At 41.9% G+C, this 18,707-nt stretch overlaps 1 protein-coding gene across 6 annotated transcripts in view; it reads left to right on the top strand.

The window, feature by feature from the left end:
* The window catches only part of ODAD2 (outer dynein arm docking complex subunit 2), a 93,025-nt gene that overhangs the window by 38,295 nt on the left and 36,023 nt on the right, over positions 1–18,707 (top strand). For all 6 annotated transcript variants that reach the window (XM_082193749.1, XM_082193750.1, XM_082193746.1 and 3 more), the window contains 6 exons: positions 11,115–11,261; positions 11,959–12,168; positions 12,991–13,227; positions 13,974–14,084; positions 15,361–15,515; positions 17,323–17,565. In XM_082193749.1, the coding sequence (XP_082049875.1) occupies positions 11,115–11,261; positions 11,959–12,168; positions 12,991–13,227; positions 13,974–14,084; positions 15,361–15,515; positions 17,323–17,565 (1,103 nt within the window). The remainder of the gene's footprint in view (positions 1–11,114; positions 11,262–11,958; positions 12,169–12,990; positions 13,228–13,973; positions 14,085–15,360; positions 15,516–17,322; positions 17,566–18,707) is intronic.

Below are 18,707 nucleotides of genomic sequence, written 5' to 3'. Positions count from 1 at the left end.
ATGAGGATGGTGAGAGACAATGGGATCTCCAAAACCCTGGCACACCAGATGAATCTCTGCCTGCCTAAAATGACATATAGGGCTCCCCTACCCGCTTCCCTGTTTCCTGGCCACTGCCATTGCTGACAAATGAGACACCTGAGCCAGGCCTTGAACTGAGTGTTGAGAAATCTCATAGAATCAATGAATTATCAAATTGTAGAGTTGGAAGGGACCTTGAAGATCATCTTGTCCAAACCTCTGTATGCAGATGTCCCATATGGGAATTGAACCCTCAACCTTGGTGTTATCAGTGCCACGCTCTAACCAACTGAGCTACCCAGGCTGGTCCAATCTGTTCTTTTAGGCAAGAGGTAAAAAATTAGCTAGTCATTCCAATTAGACCTATCTCTTTGTTCCTCCAGCTCCCCCGCCAGATCTGCTAACGTACCTTTCATGTACTACTGTATTTTTCGCTCCATAAGATGCACCTGACCATAAGACGCACCTAGTTTTTAGAGGAGGAAAGGGGGAAAGCCCTGGTTTTTTGGGGATCAGCTCAAAGTTCTGCAGCTTCTTTTGCAAAGGGGAAAAGCCCCTTTTTTTGAGGATCAGCTCAAAGTTGTTGAGCTTACTTTGCAAAGGGAAAAAATCCTGTTTTTATGGGGTCCAACTCACAGTTCTGCAGCTTCTTTAGGAAAGGAAAGGGAGCTGTTTCTACAGTTTCCAGACAGATAATCTAATCAGCCAGTCACATGTTGCTGGAGAAACAAACAGCCTCCATCTGCAGAACATTCAACAATGGAGGGCTGGGCAAGGGGGCGAGGCTGGACAGGGAGCCAGTGATCGACCACACATTCGCTCCAAAAGATGCACAGACATTTCCCCTTACTTTTTAGGATGAAAAAAGTGTGTCTTATGGAGCAAAAAATACAGTACTTTTCATGTATAGTTTTGCACAGGCCATGTTTCATAGGCAACACTATCAATTCCATAAATAATAGAACATTTCTATTTAATGTCTTCATTACTAAAGGCTGGGGGAAGACAATAGTCAACAGTCGAGCCAATTCACGATATACATATAAATAAAGACTATCAACAGTTCCAAATCAATTTTCAGTTACAAAAAAAGGCTTCAAACCTTGTGACAAATTAATGTTCTGCAGATGACAGAGGGGGAAATAGCTGCTAAAAGACCATTGTAGATTGCAAAAGAGAAGGGTGAATGATAAACAGTGACTCGCAGGCTCTCCCTACATGAAAGGGAAGTGTGGTGACAGTCCTGTTGCATTGTCCTTTGCTGTGCTTCTAATTAGGCCATATATCCATCATAGTAGCTTTCCAAAATAAATGTTTATTTGCCTCTTGTTATCTCCTTGGATTTAGATGCTCATAATCATAGAGTGGAAAGTTGAATTGCTTAAGATTGGCTTAGGGAAAAAATCGAGAGACTGCTTTTCTCTAGACCCTTCCATAAATGTCAAAAGTTATACAAGCCTTTTAATTTGTTTCATTCTTTTTTGCTGGATGGATTGTTTTAAGCACTGTACGATGTTGCTGGATCAAATTAGCTGCACAGATAGCAGCTGGAAAATGAGTTATGAACTAGTTATACTAGATTTTTTTTATTCACGATCCATTAAGTATAGATGGTAATGTAATTGCTCATGCAAATAGCACTCGAAAGGAAAGAAGGGAACTCTCCAAGAAGAAGAAAAGGCCGAAAGGGGAGGAAGGAAAGAAAAGAAAAGATAATGCTGGCTCTTCAAAACTCTGTTGGTTGATAAAGGAAAATTTATGACTGTAGTAGTCACAAAAGTTAAAGATTCAAGCATGTGGAGTCAACCTTTTTTCAGGAAAAACCCCAGATAAATAATGTAATCAATAATTGGCCAGTAAAATTGAATGCCCAAAGAAGGGCATTCATAAATGTAGAGGTTCAAAATTACTTTACTTTTAAGTACTGTGTTGTATACTTTCTTAGTTCTACTCTTACACATTACTATATTCTAGCAGATTTTGGAAACAAGCATTCACTGCAGTTTAAGTGGTCAAGGACCACCACTGGATTCCTGTAGGACACAGTGTAATTCATTTTATGTACATAAGGCAACAGTGTGTCACCACTCCTGCCGATGCCTGTTTCTGCTATGATAAAGAAAAAGAGCCATGGAGCCTAGCGCCATAACAGCTTGTTGCCGAGGGACACCTGCAGTTGTTTTACCTGATCTAATGTCTCATGTGATACACCACTTGTGTTTGACTTGGAAACCCAAAATATTCTGCCACCTGGATTGTATCACAAATTATATTGGCCTGAAATGATGGACAATGAAAGCATTGTTCCCCTTGTAGTTAAATACTCTGTAAATATGGTTTGTGCCACAGTTGTGCCACAATTGGCATCCATTCTTTGCACCACCTCTTAAAACCACAAGGGCTTTTAAGCAGAGCAGCTAAATAGAAATCTCATTTCGAGAGGCTATATGGATATGCTACTGAATTCATGGTTCGGGGGGGGGAGGAAATGGGGAGGACTTATTAGGGGCTTCCAGGAATTACCTGGTCAGCCATTATGTGAAACATGATGCTGGATTAGACTGATTTTTGGACCAATCTAACAAGGCTCAAGGTACGCAGATGTTCTACGTTCAGAGGCTGAAATGGGTGTCCACCTGGCAACTGAAAATTCAGGGGTTTTTTTGCAGGGTGGGACGTTGCGGGTGGAATTGTCCTTAAATTGTTTTCTTTTCTTATTCTTTATATCGCTTTTTAAAAAACAAAACAAAATTATTTAAACTGATCAAAACTAGGTAATATTCCAGATGCTATCATATGGCATGCAGGCCCATGTATGTTTGAATCAGATGCCACAATCTGAGAGATGTAATTTTTCAGGCTTGCCCCGAGATCTCAGTAGTCTTCTTCAGTGAGTTTAAGACGTATGCTTGCTGAGCCAGTGAATTGTTTATTCCCTGAAAGCATTGTTCCCCTTGTAGTTAAATACTCTGTTCATATGGTTTAGTTTTCCCTTGGAAAATCCATTGGCTCCATTGCAACTAAATTGCCCAACTTTTTATTCAGGCTCAGCTGCTTGTTGTTTCCTTGACAGCCTGAAGAAGCAATGGTTCTTCCCAGATTAGTCTTGTTAAATTTCTTTCGCAGACACTGTTGCAGGCCCAGCCATGACCCCACACCCACTTGTGGCAGCTGCAACTCTTGCCAGATGCTGAGAGCAGTTCATCCTCAGCTCTCTCCCCTATTATCAGCCCCACTTTGAGAAGTGTGCAGTGCTTTCTCTGGCATTTGACACCAGACAGAAGCACCAGTTTCCGAAGTGATGTCCTTGCCATGTGTCCTCTGATTGGTCTATGGGAGCATCGTAGAAGCTTGGTGATGAAACAGGAGTGAAAGTTGATCAGCATCTGTTGCTTTATCTCTGAGTAATCTGCATTAGGCCAGCAGAATTTTCACCTCCCATTGATTTAATGATGGTGACAACAACAACCACCACAATTTCTCTCTCTCCTAAATTAGGCTGCAGATATCAAGAAAGTTTGGGTTCCCAAGCTTAGTGTGTGCTCAGAGTTCCTTGTTGCACCTTTCTGAGCCACTATTTTGTACCTGGCTCCACTTGGTGGACCTCAGGGTTCAAGTGAAAAACGGAGTATACTTGCACAAACCTTAGGAGTCCCTACCTTTCGTTTAAAAGGCTTTTGTGCACTGCAGCACCAGCAGTGACACCCAATGCCCATGTGAGCTGGCAAAAAAAAAGCATACAAAAAAAGTACACTATCATAACCTGCAAGTGTCCCAGAAAAACTGGGACATCTCATTTCCCCCCCACGAGAGCATGGTTGCCATTTTGGTCACTGTGATCTTGTGCAATTTTGCACCAAGATCTTGCCCTAAAAAGCAATGCCCCAAAGCAGACGTTTTGGTGTGCCATTAGACCATGGCCCGGGGACGCAGGTGGCGCTGTGGGTTAAACCACAGAGCTTAGGACTTGCCGATCAGAAGGTTGGTAGTTCGAATCCCCGCAACGGGGTGTGCTCCTGTTGCTCAGTCCCTGCTCCTGCCAACCTAGCAGTTCAAAAGCACGTCAAGTGCAAGTAGATAAATAGGTACCGCTCCAGCAGGAAGGTAAACGGCGTTTCCGTGCGCTGCTCTGGTTCGCCAGAAGAGGCTTAGTCATGCTGGAGACATGACCCGGAAGCTGTACGCCGGCTCCCTCGGCCAATAAAGCAAGATGAGCGCCGCAACCCCAGAGTCGGTCACGACTGGACCTATTGGTCTGGGGTCCCTTTACCTTAGACCATGGCCCTGAAAAAAGTGGCTCTGTGATCTCGTGCGGGTCACATGACTCACGCAGGAGCACGGACAGGAGATGTGCATCCTGGTTTTGGGACTCAACGTGTTGGAGGGTATGCACTCTTCTATAGACTTTCAAAAAGTGCACTTAACAATATTGCTGTAAAACACTGAGCCAGTCTGGGCACCCACCCCTTTTCTCAATGCCCTGATTCTCATTGCTGAAACAAAAGGGAAAGCATATCGTTTAATTTTTCTCCAAATTTGTTTCCTATACATGTTGACTGCATAAACCAGCTTATGGAGAGGTTTTAGATGCACGTGTGCAAGCCCCGGTGGTGGTGGTTCATCTCCTGCTGTGTGTCTGCGAGTTGAGGTTGGAGAAGGAGTTCAGTGATGCCTTGTACCTCCTGCTCCTTCTCTAGTCCCAGTTTCCACCCACAGAAGGGACTTTTTAATCACTTAAATGCCATCAGGCTGCAGTTAAAATATGCAGTGTGCAATTTAGGCCTCAGAAAAATGAACTTAAGATATCAGTGTTGCTATTTCTTACAGGTGCGAAATCCAGTATGTGTTTGCTAGCCGCTGGTGCTTACCGTATTTTTCGCTCTATAAGACACACTTCCCCCCTCCAGTAATTAAGGGGAAATGTGTGTGCGTCTTATGGAGCGAATGCAGGCTCCATGGCTTCAGCAATAGCAATGCGAAGCCTCCGAAGCGCAGTGGGAGCGCTCCGGTAGGCTTTAGGGATAGCTACGCTGCGCTCCAGAGGCTTCGCTTTGCTTTTGCTGAAGCTTGGAGAGTGAGAGGGGTCGGTGTGCACCGATCCCTCTTGCTCTCCTGGCTTTCCTTCGCTGGAGAGGCGCTACACAGCTTTCCCTCTCTGCACAGCGCCCCTTCAGTGAAGCGGGAGGAGAAATAGAAGGGGCTCCGTTTCTCCTGCCGCTTTGCTGAAGGGGTGCTGCACAGAGAGGGCGAGATTATTATTTTTTTTTGCTCTCCCCCTCTAAAGCAAGGTGCGTCCTATGGTCAGGTGCGTCCTATAGAGCGGAAAATACGATAGATCACATAATGGTCAAGTTCCTCACCATATCAGAACAAAATGAACGATGAAGTGTCCCAATTTACTGCTGTTTGCGGAGCGTTTAGGAAGAACTCGCCACACTCTAGAGCAGCCTTCCAGACCTTTTGGACTACGCATCGCACGTTGATTGGGAGTGATGAGAGTTGTAGTGCAAAATGTCTGGAAGGCCGCAGTTTGGGCGAGACTGCTCTACAGTCTTCACTGGGAACCAGTGATATGAATGACAGGCCCAGTGCCTCTGCCAGTCTGCTTCATCTTTCTGCCCTTCTCCTTTTGCCAAGTGCAAATCTTGGCTACCAGCAGCGAGAGACAAGCCACAGTCCAGATTATGTTTAGTCTCCCTCAGTGTACGTTTTGTACGCTTTGCAAGATGAAGAGGTCAGGGAGTCATGTAGCTGAGAGGTATAAGCAATGGCCCAGTACCACCCTTTGATTCCAATATGGAAAGAATGGTTCTTTCTGTGTCTTGTGATTATTATTTTTTATTCTGTTTTGTTAGCAGAAAGCCTGGTAATAGTTTTAATCTGAATTTCACTGCATGCACTCCCTTGTTATTGAGACATACCAGGCCTGACGGTGTCAGTCCTTAATTAGCTCTTAAACAATAGTCATTTTCCATGCGCTACAGACATGTAATGTGAACATTATGGAATCTGTGATTTTTATCATGGTTATGATTTTCCACTGGCCCTGGTTATTTTAATCTGTATGTTTTATTCACTGCCAGGCTATAGCCCAAGAACTCCAGAGGATTCAGGAAATGGGGCAAGGAATTATTCCATAACTCAGTTATACTTGTCCATAACTCATCTCTAACAAGTTGCAGCTTGACCTGTGTTCTGTAAAATAGAATGAAAAGTTGGAGCAGAAAAATGAACATTTAGAAACACGCTTGTGTTTTTCTTTGAAACGAAAAACAAAAACCCTGTGCTAAGACGGTACTGGGATACTTACACCTTCATTCCAACAAGCAGTGCAACCACATAATACCTTAGGTTTTCATTTTGAATTGTTTCTCTCTCTCATATATATATATATATAAGCTTTTTTAGTTCTTTTTATGGTATGTTTGTAAATCACCTTCAGCCAATAATAGGATATTTCTAAATAAATAGTATTAGTAATACACCTGCTTAAGTAAAAGTTGTGCATAAACTAAATAACTTTTCAAATTAAAAAGCTGAACTTTGCATCACAGTTTCATATAATTAGCAATATACTTTGTTGTGATGCAGTAAGCTTAGCCCTCATGGCACCTGAGATGTAATCAGAGCATAGCCTTTTAAGAGTCAAACTTCCCAGCTCCTTCGTTAGTTAATTAAGATAAGGGCTAAATCTATACTGCTCAATTCACCTCCCCCCCCCAAAGAATCCGACAATACTGCTCTAGTTCGCTCACATTTAAAGTCTTGTAAGTCTAGCTTTTAAAATTGTGCTTACAAACTTTAACACGTTTTAAAGCATGTTCAATAACAATGGTGCTTTGGAGGATATAATATTAATGGGTGCATATAGAGGAACAGGTATAGTTAAGCAGATACGACAGCAGTTTGTAATACAGTGGTGCCCCGCAAGACGAATGCCTCGCAAGACGGAAAACCCGCTAGACGAAAGGGTTTTCCGTTTTGGAGGTGCTTCGCAAAACGAATTTCCTATGGGCTTGCTTTGTAAGACGAAAATGTCTTGCGAGTTCCTGCGGGGTTTTTTTCCTTTCCCCCCCTTTTTCCCAAGCCGCTAAGCCGCTTATCAGCTGATCCTAAGCTGCTAAGCCGCTTAACAGCTGATCCGCTAAGCCGCTTATCAGCTGATCCTAAGCCGCTAAGCCACTTATCAGCTGATCCGCTAAGCCCGCTAATCCGCTAATGGGCTTGCTTCACAAGACAAAAAAACCGCAAGACGAAGAGACTCGCGGAACGGATTCTTTTCGTCTTGCGAGACACCACTGTATATTCCCATATCCATCCATGTGTGTCGGAGTCCTTTTTATAATCTCTCTGTCAAAAGGTCTCCTTTGGTTGACAACAGAGCTCCTTTTGTCCCACAGAGGAGTCAAAATAGGAATATATGCAGGGAAATGAGACATTTGCTTCTCTTTTGGATGTGATCTGTGTAGAAGAGAATGCTCAGAATCGAATTCTACAAGAGCCATATGGACTCCAAGGAGCCTGTGGAGTTTGTGAACCAGACCCATTGTGCTAACCAAGTGAGAAATTTCTATAAGGAGTAACAGAGACATCTTTTCCATTATTTCCCCTTACTTTGGCTTACTCACAAGAAAAGTCATTAGGCAGACAAAGTTTCATATTTGTAATTGTTTTGTATTAACTAATGTATGCGGTTTGGTATTCACCTCTCTACATTTTTTTGCATTGTGTAATACTGTAATTGTTATTGTTCCTTTAAACCCACTGAGTTAAATGGGCTATTTCTTATATTTTCAGAAAGATGGCTTTCTTTATTTACAGCTGTCATTTGCCTTGATGCTGAAATTCAGCTGCCGCCCAGAGATTGGTTAGAAAACGTTTTCTCTGTGAGCATGGTACACATTCTTTTTAGAATTCATATTACATTTTCATTTAAATTTGTGGATATTTATGCTGAACCATCCTATAAGAAGGGCTAGACTTTCTGAAATGAAACCTGCCTTTAATTTAAAGCTTTAAAAGTGATTGTTGCAATGCCAGTAGAATTTATTTTGCATCCAACATACTGTATCCGATTTCAATGGCTGTAACAACATGATGCAGCTTTTGTGTACACTTAATAGAAAACTAACCATTTCCATGTTTGTTAAGACTTGCCCTTGAAAGCATTCTGTAAGAAATACTAGACAGAAAAAAAATAATTGTTGTGGCAACCAGTAGTAATGGTTATGCTATAGAACTAATGTGTCAGAGCATATGAAAATTATTTTATTGTGGTTTTGCTTTAAAAAATCTATATTAAACTGTGTAAGCAATCCTGAAAAGCAGAGAAAAAAAGATATTTTTTACTTGAGATTTATTGTGAGTGAATAAATACTTGCTTGAGCATTTTTGCAAAGAATGGAGTGACAGATCTGCCACCCAATCGAATGCCAGGGCAAAAAAGAGGGGGGGAGGTTTTTTGCTGCAACAGCTCCAGACTACTTCTTCCTGAGAGCTCCTAGAATCAAATCTTTCTTGGGATTGTTGGGGCTCCAAAGCATCACACTGAAACACCTCATATCTAGGCTTTCTGCTGATGGTACTCTCCACTAGCAGAGGCCAGCTTAGAGATGTCTGCATGTTATTTTACCTGCCACTCCACCATCAAGATGGGGCGGGATTAGAATTGCATCCTTATTGAATCATCGCCACTCATCATCACTTTTAATTTGTATACAGTGGTACCTCGGGTTAAGTACTTAATTCGTTCCTGAGGTCCGTACTTAACCTGAAACGGTTCTTAACCTGAAGCACCACTTTAGCTAATGGGGCCTCCTGCTGCTGCCACGCCGCCAGAGCACAATTTCTGTTCTCATCCTGAAGCAAAGTTCTGAACCCGAGGTACTATTTCTGGGTTAGTGGAGTCTGTAACCTGAAGCGTATGTAACCCAAGGTACCACTATACTGTATTTCTATCTTATAATACCCAAGGCGGTTTACAAGCTGAAGAAACAAAAAATGTACACCTTATAACAATCTAATGCAATGCAAAAAATGTGATAATAAAACATAACTTTAAAATAAGCAACATACATGAAATAAAGTATCATTCAACAATCATTAGAATAGTACAGAATAATATTAAGTATCAGCATATAAAAAATTAAACAGAAATCCACTTTTAACAATTGCAAGAGAGCCAGTGTGGTGTAGTGGTTAAGAGCGATAGACTCGTAATCTGGGGAACCGGGTTCGTGTCTCCGCTCCTCCAGAAGCAGCTGCTGGGTGACCTTGGGCTAGTCACGCTTCCCTGAAGTCTCTCAGCCCCACTCACCTCACAGAGTGTTTGTTGTGGGGGAGGAAGGGAAAGGAGAATGTTAGCCGCTTTGAGACTCCTTCAGGTAGTGATAAAGCGGGATATCAAATCCAAACTCCCCTTCTTCTTCTTCAATAAATAATTTCTAAACTACAATCAGTTAAACAACGGCAAGCCACAGCGCATAAAATAATACAATACAAATTGAGAAGCAGAGACTGGAGGGTGGAGCAAGGCAGGTGGAAGAAGGCTATTGAATGTCATTGTTGTATGTCAGCCACGATATAATAGATAAATATATACGGTACCCAGTGCTAGGAAGAGTTTAGTTCAGATTTAGATATACCTTTGATTGAACAGACTTCGAAATATTTATACTTCACTGGTGCTGTCCAAATAAAGGAATAAAGAAATAAAATGACAATCTTTTTGGTGCCAGTCTCACAGAACTTTTAATTTCAAATGTTTTAATGCTTTTAGATTGGACAAATTGGTTTCTTCTTGCTGGTTTTAGGCTGGTCTTCATTTAAATTTATGCTGATTTGTTTTTATGGTAGTTTTTGGTAAAATGTTTTGATCTTTACGTTGCTTTCATGGGGATTTTTATATGGTTTTGTAGGATAGTGTATGTATGATATTGACTTTTGTAAACCACCCAAAGGGCTTTCTTCAGTGGGCACTGTAGTAATAAAATAAATAATAAAAAGTAATCAGAAATGAATAAACAAATAGACTCTAACAAAAAGGATACAATATGGCTATTGTCCTGTTTCATTTTGTTTGTGTTTATTACTCTGTCCTCTTTCTAGTTATGCATTTTCTGTGTCAGAATATTTCTTAGAATCATAGAGTTGGAAGGGACCCCGTGGGTCATCTAGTCCAGGCATAGGCAAACTTGGCCCTCCAGATGTTTTGGGACTACAACTCCCATCACCCCTGACCACTTGTCCTGTTAGCTAGGGATTATGGGAGTTGTAGTCCCAAAATAACTGGAGGGCCGAGTTTGCCCTGATCTAGTCCAACCAGTGTTATAAACTGAGATATGAAAACTAGGAGCTAAATGGCACCTTAAACCTAGCTTGTTGGCGCAACAACGGAATGTCTAGGTGTGCTTTTTTATAACAAGAATACAAAGCTGAAAATGAATGAACTTCAGCTAAAATATTATGTTCATTTTTCACATGGTCTAGTAGTCCTTCCCCTGCCCACCCCACTAATATTCTTAAGAGGGTCTCTTAACCAGTCTTAAGAGAGTAGCTGGAAGTGGGGAGGCAGAAAAAGGTCCTCCTTTCCTTCCATTCTGCAGTTTTAATCTGAAATCTTAGGTGCACTACTGCACCCAGAGCTCAGAAACAGCTCGAACTAATGAAATTCCCTGTTGCAAAATGCACCTAGAACAATGGGAGTTTTGAACAATGAGTCCAACCCCCTGCAGTCAGGAATCTCAACTATAGCATCCGTTACAGATGGCCATCGAACCTCTTCTTAAAAACCTCCAAGGAAAGAGAGTCCACCACCTTCCGAAGGAGTTCATTCCACCGTCGAACAGCTCTAGCCATCAAAAAGTTCTTTCTCATGTTTAGTCGAAATCTCCTTTCTTGTAACTTGAATCCATTGGTTTGAGTCCTACTCTAGAAGCTTGCACCATCTTCCATGTGACGGCCCTTGAGATAGATGAAGATGGCTATCATATTGTCTCTCAAGCTCCTCTTTTCCAGGCTAAACATATCCAACTCCCTCAACTGTATAGTACAAAGTTGTATTTTATTGTACATTTCAAATTTCTGTTTTGTAGGCTGGCAACCAGACAGCTACTGTAATTGCATTGTGTTCAATGAGAGATTTCAACTTGTCTCAAGAAACTTGTCAGTTGGCAATCAGAGATGTTGGTGGCCTTGAAGTGCTGATTAATTTGCTTTATACCGAAGAAATCAAATGTAAGGTGAGTTCAATTGTCAGATTGAATTGTGCTTTATATGGATTCTAGAAGCTGTTGTCCAGCAATTGTATGTTTACTTCCAGGACAGATACTTCCCAATTAGCAGTGGGTCTCTTACTCCTTAATGCAACTACAGCTTAGTATTGTCCGTAATATAACATGAAAATAAAACGACTCTGAACTTCAGAGCCATTCTCAGTCTCCCTCAAAATTCTTTCTAGCGTTTATGAAGTTGCTCTCCTTTCAGAATGAAAAGTAAGAAACTGGGATGTTAACCACAGTTAACCGTAGCTTAGCTCAGCTGAAACTCAAAAAAAGATGGTGGAATGGTAGATTTCTGTTATGGAGACATCTTCCTTTCAGCAACACAAGGCTGCTAAGGCACTTGTTTTAGTGAGTGTTCATTCTGGTTTTGTTTGCAGGAAGGTTAGATGACATTGTGTCAAAGGAAGTGTTATCCCACACTTTCTAGTGCCTTTTTCCTGCTACTTATCACGAGTCAGAAGGCAGTTGCTGCTTAGCCCTGCTTTCCCCATCCATTCTGGGGACAATCTCATAAGAAAGCAGTCTCACTATCCCACATGATTTTACCTTCTTTGCATTCAGCTGTCTACCCGTACAGTATTTTAGCGTATGTTACTTGAATAATCAAACTCTATATCCACATTAAACAATCTTGTGTAATTTCTTCTCTGATTAGATTGGCTCATTAAAAATCCTGAAGGAAATTAGCCAAAATCCACAAATCAGACGTACAATTGCTGATCTTGGAGGATTACAGATCATGGTTGAGATACTTGATTCTGTAGACCAAGATCTGAAATGTTTGGCAGCTGAAACCATAGCTAATGTGGCCAGATTCAAGAGGGCCCGAAGAACAGTCCGGCAGCATGGTGGAATCAAGAGACTAGTAAGTAGACCTGATAAACAACAATCAATCTTGGCATCACAGTTTTCATCTTCACTTTATCTTCTTTTGTTATTTTGCTAAAAGGTAGGCATTTCTGCAACACCATCTTTGCTTCAGTTGCTCCAATCCAGAAATCAGTGTTGTGGTAGCTTCTATTCCTTTGCCCATGCCTATCCTTTCATTGGAAAGTTTATAGTATAACTTATAACCTGCCTTATTTAAATAAATAAATAAAAATACTCAAGGCAGTGTCTTCAGTAAACACTCTGAAACAACACACTAAAATTATAATTTTAAAATTCTAAAATAAAAAAAACCAATTTAAACTAACAGGAAAGGGTGGTCAGAATTTATATACGTAAGCCAAATGTACCAATGAATGTCAAATGTCTTACAAGCTAAAGTTATCATTATTTGCGCCACAAAGCTAAGATATGGGCGAAGTTTCTTAGGGAAGGAATTCCAGAGGCTTGGACTAAACATTGTAAAGGCCATGCTGGCCACAGGCAGTCACGAAACACACCTCTCAGAAGATGCATGGGAAAAAAAGCCTTTGCCACAAAATCTCAGTAGGCATTCATGGTAGTGGAAGTATGGCAGCCTTCAGATGCTTTGATGTTTTAGACAATTTCTTGAATTGGGCCCAGAAACTAACATCAGTGTGAGAACAGGTGTAACCTCTTTCCTTCACTCACCTTCAGTACATCAGTTACAGGCAGATGCGTCTTATGCACAGTGCTGCTCTCTGGTATGGGCATACTACATTTGCCTTTATTGCTGACATTCACTAAAGACAATAAGCGATCTGTCTTTTTCTATCAGGTTGGGCTATTGGACTGCTCATCCATGGGATCGTCAAGTCTCACTCCACTCCAGGGAAAAGAGATTGAAGTGGCACGATGTGGAGCTTTGGCACTCTGGAGCTGTAGCAAAAGTTCCAGGAATAAAGAAGCAATACGTAAAGCCGGAGGCATCCCCCTGCTGGCTCAGTTACTGAAGTCCCCCCATTCAAATATGTTAATACCCGTAGTAGGAACTTTGCAAGAGTGTGCCTCTGAGGTAAGCATCTGAGCTTTTCTGCAGGTGGAAATAAGAGCAGAATCTGAGATCCAGCAAAAAGTGTACAAATGCTTTCATCCGTGGTTTTTTAAAAGCACTACAAATGATATTTAACAAATATCCCGCAAAATATTGAATGAATTCAGTTAATAAAATAGCTCTTATCTCAGGTTCATTCAGTAATATTTTTTAACATCTTAATGAATAGAAATGTGACTCCACTGATGGCTACAATTAAACATTACACAATACAAAATGAAAATAGCATCTTCTGCCAATAGTCAAAGGGACACCTTATCTTATATACTGAGTTGGACATTTGGTCCACCTAGCTCAGTAGTATCTACATTAATGACAGCCCGTCTCTGGGATTTCAGACAAGACTCTTCTAGCTTTACCTAGAGACTGAGCATTGGACCTTTGGCATGTAAAACATGTGCTCCAACACTGTTTAAACACTTCTGTTTATGAAGCTTAGGGTCTTTGCTATAGAACTATGTGGTGGATTGTTCTAATCGGAGTCTCAGGACCACTTAGTATCTTGATATATTTATGCCCATGGTGTGTGCTGCCATTGTTGAAACAACAATTTTATTGTAAACAAGCTAGAGAGCATTCCCTGTAAAGGTTCTGCATAAATATGGTTTGGATCATCAAGGTTCTACTATCGTGTTTTGTGTTTTGAATAATAGCAATTTATCTGTTAATACATCTCTTAACTTAATACATAAAACTTGCCTTTGTAGCCAAGCTACAGACTCGCAATTAAAAATGAGAAGATGATAGAGAATCTTGTGAAAAATCTGAACAGTGACAATGAAGAGCTTCAAATGCATTGTGCCAGTGCTATTTTTAAGGTAAGGGATGCTTCCAGGCCAGCTGAGGTTTCCTGCGTATTATTTCATCTAGTAATATTGCACAGGTTGGGCAATATTGGAAAGCGAGTTGTATCCTCCTACCCTACCAAGAGGACTGAAAAACTCCATAGTTAACATGAGTTTATAAGCATGATAGTGGTGAAGTAGGCAGACGAGTACTTCAACTAGAGCAAAAAGTTCCGTAAGGAATAGTAAGCAACCCAGTTCGCGACATGCCTTGCTTTGTAAGATGCTGCCAACTGTATTGGATGCCCTAGTCAAAATGGCTACAAAGCATATAAAATAAGTACAGCCTTGCAATTTCAACGGTACAGCTAGGAAGGTTACAAAGTCATCCAAACCCCCTTTGTGCCGGGCTGGGGCAGGGTTGGCTGGTGTGGAGCTTCCCTTTCTGTTTACCTGACCTGCAGGCTGGCGGACGTCCCCAAACATGTCAAACATGTCAGCAGAGGTGCTGAAATGGGACTTTTGGGGAAGGAAAGAGGGGCAGGACTGAGCTGTTGGTTGCTGTGGTAGCCCTGCTGCTGTCACATGATGCCATCGGGTTCTATTCAGCCCCAGCTGCTGCACCAGTTCCAGATGGGCACAACAACCAGCCAGCCTCCCATCCTGTCCTCTGCGTGCAGCAGGACTGTAGTGGTTCCACTGCTATGTAAAAACCCTCTGGGGCAGCCTTTCTCAACCTGTGGGTCCCCAGATGTTGTTGAACTACAACTCCCATCACCCCTAGCTAGCAAGGCCAGAGCTCAGGGATGATGGGAGTTGTAGTCCAACAACATCTGGGGACCCACAGGTGGAGAACCATTGCTCTCGAGGGTGGGTGTTGTTCCCTAATCTGGGACCCTGACGTTTAATGTGTTCAAAATGATTGAAGATCCTGAAATCCTGCTCCATAAAGTGTCTGCTTCGAAGGGGATTCCTCATTGACTTTGTTATCGGAGACAGATCCATCATGGATGCAGGAGCAACCTTTAATAACGAAGTTAGTGGAGAAGTCTTCTGGCACAGGAGCAGCATATTCACACTGGATTGCAAATGAAGCTTTTGACTGGAAAAGGCTTTTGCGGTGCTTGTGAAGCTGTTGATTACATACTAGAGACAAGGCTAAATGGGCCCAAGTTCCATTTAACTTATTATGACTTGAGCACGCAGCATTGCTCTGGATTGTTCTCATTACTTTCATTGTGGAAGCCTGTTTTATAGGCCTCAGCTATGTATGCTCGTACTTTTTCTGGCTTTCCCCCCTTTTACATAGTGTGCTGAAGACCAGGAAACACGTGAGCTCGTTAGGCAGCATGGAGGCCTCAAACCTCTTGCTACATTGCTTGGTAATTCTGGAAACAAAGAACTTCTGGCAGCAGTGACCGGAGCAATCTGGAAATGTGCAATCAGCAAAGAAAACGTGACAAAGTATGGATAACATTTTCACATTGTCAGCTATATATATTTAGCATCTTTTCATGTAGAGACAAAGCAAACATCCAAGGAAGAGAGATTTAACAGCTCTATGCATGATTAAAAGTCACCTTTTAGATGTTGCAAATGTGCATTTGTGTTCAGAGGTGGACCCTACTGTCTTGCGCCCTTGGCAAGAGACTGTATTGGCACCCTCCAAAAAAAACCCTTGCACCCTTGGCAAGGTGTAGCAGCACCTCCAAAGCTGGGAGAGACCATAGACAAGAAACTCAAAAATATTGCTTTTAGTTGCCTTTCATGCTCTGCCAGTGACTTCCTCTGCTCTGCTCCACCTGCTCCACCTCCGCTTTCATTGGTCTGCCTGCCTGCCTTTCTGCTTGCTTCTTTTCCTTCTGTCTCCTTCCTCCATCCCTTCCTTCATTCTCCCCCTGCCAGCCAGTGTGGTGTAGTGGTTAAGAGCAGTAGATTTGTAATCTGGGGAACTGGGTTCGCGTCTCCGCTCCTCCACATGCAGCTGCTGGGTGACCTTGGGCCAGTCACACTTCTCTGAAGTCTCTCAGCCCCACTCACCTCACAGAGTGTTTGTTGTGGGGGAGGAAGGGAAGGGAGAATGTTAGCCGCTTTGAGACTCCTTCGGGTAGTGATAAAGCGGGGTATCAAATCCAAATTCTTCTTCTCTGCCTTTCTTCCCTCCGAACCCCTCTGCGTGCGCCATTCACCACCAGCCAACTAGGGAGGGTTATTTCAGTGACCAAATGCCTCCACCAAGGTGCCCAGGGGAGCCTGTCCTATTATGTTAAGAGGTGCTGCTAGCTCTCATGAATATAGACATGTATTTTAAAGAATTGTGACAGTGATCTTTGTATTTTATTTAAGGATATTTTTAGCATCCTCTTTTGGTCCCATGGCAGGGTACAAGAGCAAGTAAAAAAAAAGCCAACCCATCCTGAAAATTGCCATCCTAGAGAGGCCACCCATGGAGCCACACAGCCACTCATTACTATTTTTTAAATTTGTATATTGCCCTGTACCCACAGGTCCTTAATTGCAGCAGCGCACTAATAATGCTCACTAAAATGACAGTTGCCAGTTCTAGAGAGAGAGAGGTTTCCATATTTGTCGTGCCACCATACAGCATACCTTATCCCATGTACCTCCCCTGGAGATGGGAGAACCTTCTGCTATATCTGTATTATATATAATTCAACTTCAAATTTCTTTAAGAACTAATTAAAGGATTGTGAGAACTGTAGAAAAGGCTAAGGAATTTCTACTGGAGTTTTCAACACCTTCCTCAAACTCAATAGTTCCCTGTGGTTTTGAAGTTAACAATTACAGCTAAACTGATTTCGAATTACCGTACTGACCTGAATATAAGCCTCACTTTCCTCCTCAAATTCCAACTGTGAAAAGTTAAAGTGCGGCTTAAATTTGTGACCTTACAAAAATAGGCTTTTACGATCCTGCTGCTGAAACAGACATACGGTAAAACAGAACAGGTGTGAGTTCCTGTGGAATTTTAAGGAAGCAGCTTATATTTGGGTATTGTCTTTTTTTTTCTTGCCCCCCCCCTAAATTTTAAAGGTGTGGCTTATATTCAGAACAATACGGTACTTTAAACGTGTAGTGCAGATATGCCCTTAAAGCCTAATACATGCACAATGTAACACCAATGCTTTTTAAAGAGTTCCTGAAATATTGTGCCCAATTTGTGATTTTGGAAGGATTAGCTCCATAAATGTTTTCAGGATATATCGTTCTGGTGAAGTTAACGCTGATTCTTTACTTTATTTTGTTTTAGATTCCGGGAGTACAAAGCTATAGAAACTTTGGTTGGCCTACTAACAGATCAGCCAGAAGAAGTCCTTGTGAATGTTGTTGGAGCGCTGGGTGAATGTTGCCAAGAACAAGCAAATCGGAGCATTATCCGCAGATGTGGTGGAATCCCATCCCTTGTCGCTTTACTCACTGGAACCAATCAGGCTCTCCTCGTAAATGTCAACAAAGCAGTGGGATCCTGTGCAACAGAACCTGAAAATATGATGTAAGTAACGGTAGTGGTGGTAGTTGTAGTGGTAGTAGTAGTAGTTGTTGTTCATTAAATTTATATACCACCATTCCTCTGAAGATCTCAGAGCGGTTCCCAAGATAAGAACACAAAAGCACAAAATAAAAGCACAAAAATAAATGGTTAAAACAAAATGAAGCAATAACTCCCCTCATCCACAAACACATCTAAAAGACAGTAGAATATTAATCATCCAAAAGCCTGGTTGAAGAGGATTGTTTTTGCCTGGAGCCTAAAGATGTACAGTGGTACCTTGGGTTAAGTACTTAATTCATTCCGGAGGTCCGTACTTAACCTGAAACTGTTCTTAACCTGAAGCACCACTTTAGCTAATGGTGCCTCCTGCTGCTGCTGCGCCGCCGGAGCACAATGTCTGTTCTCATCCTGAAGCAAAGTTCTTAACCTGAAGCACTATATCTGGGTAAGCGGTGTCTGTAACCTGAAGCGTATGTAACCAGAAGCGTATGTAACCCGAGGTACCACTGTATAATGAAGGCACCAAACAAGGAAAGGTTCCTCGTTTTTTTAATAAACAAAATGTTGCTCATACTTTGGAATAGAGGCACCGAGTTGTGCCCAACATTGGGCGGGGGGCGTGTGTGTGTGTGTGTGTGTGTGTGTGTGATATGTCACATGCATCACAACATCATGTGACTGTCACAGATGCTATGCAGCATTTCCCAAGGCGGCTGAGCACAGTGGACAAAAAGGGAGGAGGGAGATGGGCGGGCAAGGAAGGACTCAGCCTCTTCTGCCCCCTCAAGATTGGAGGGCCTCAGCCCCAGCCCAGCAGACTTAGGGGGACTGAAGATGCCTCAGCCCTATAGAGCTGTCATCTATGCAATGGAATATCCTGGTTTATCATATTTATTACAGAATTAAAATATTTGGCTGTGAATGAGGCTCCAGTGGTTCAACAATATAGATTCTTTTTTTGTGAAGTCAGTGATGGACATGAAATATACTTACAAATATTACAAGCATAGAAGATGTAATGTAGTATTTGTAATATTTGGCCAAAATCCAAACAACTTCTTTAGCTTAACCCAGTGGAATAAAAAAAAGTTGTTGTTTAAATGGAACTCCTAGGTGTCATATTACAAACTGCTTTGTAAACT

The sequence above is a fragment of the Podarcis vaucheri genome, assembly GCF_965113315.1.
Source record: "Podarcis vaucheri genome assembly, chromosome: 12".
In the NCBI taxonomy this organism is placed as follows: domain Eukaryota; kingdom Metazoa; phylum Chordata; class Lepidosauria; order Squamata; family Lacertidae; genus Podarcis; species Podarcis vaucheri.
This window is presented reverse-complemented; position numbering and strand designations above follow the sequence as displayed.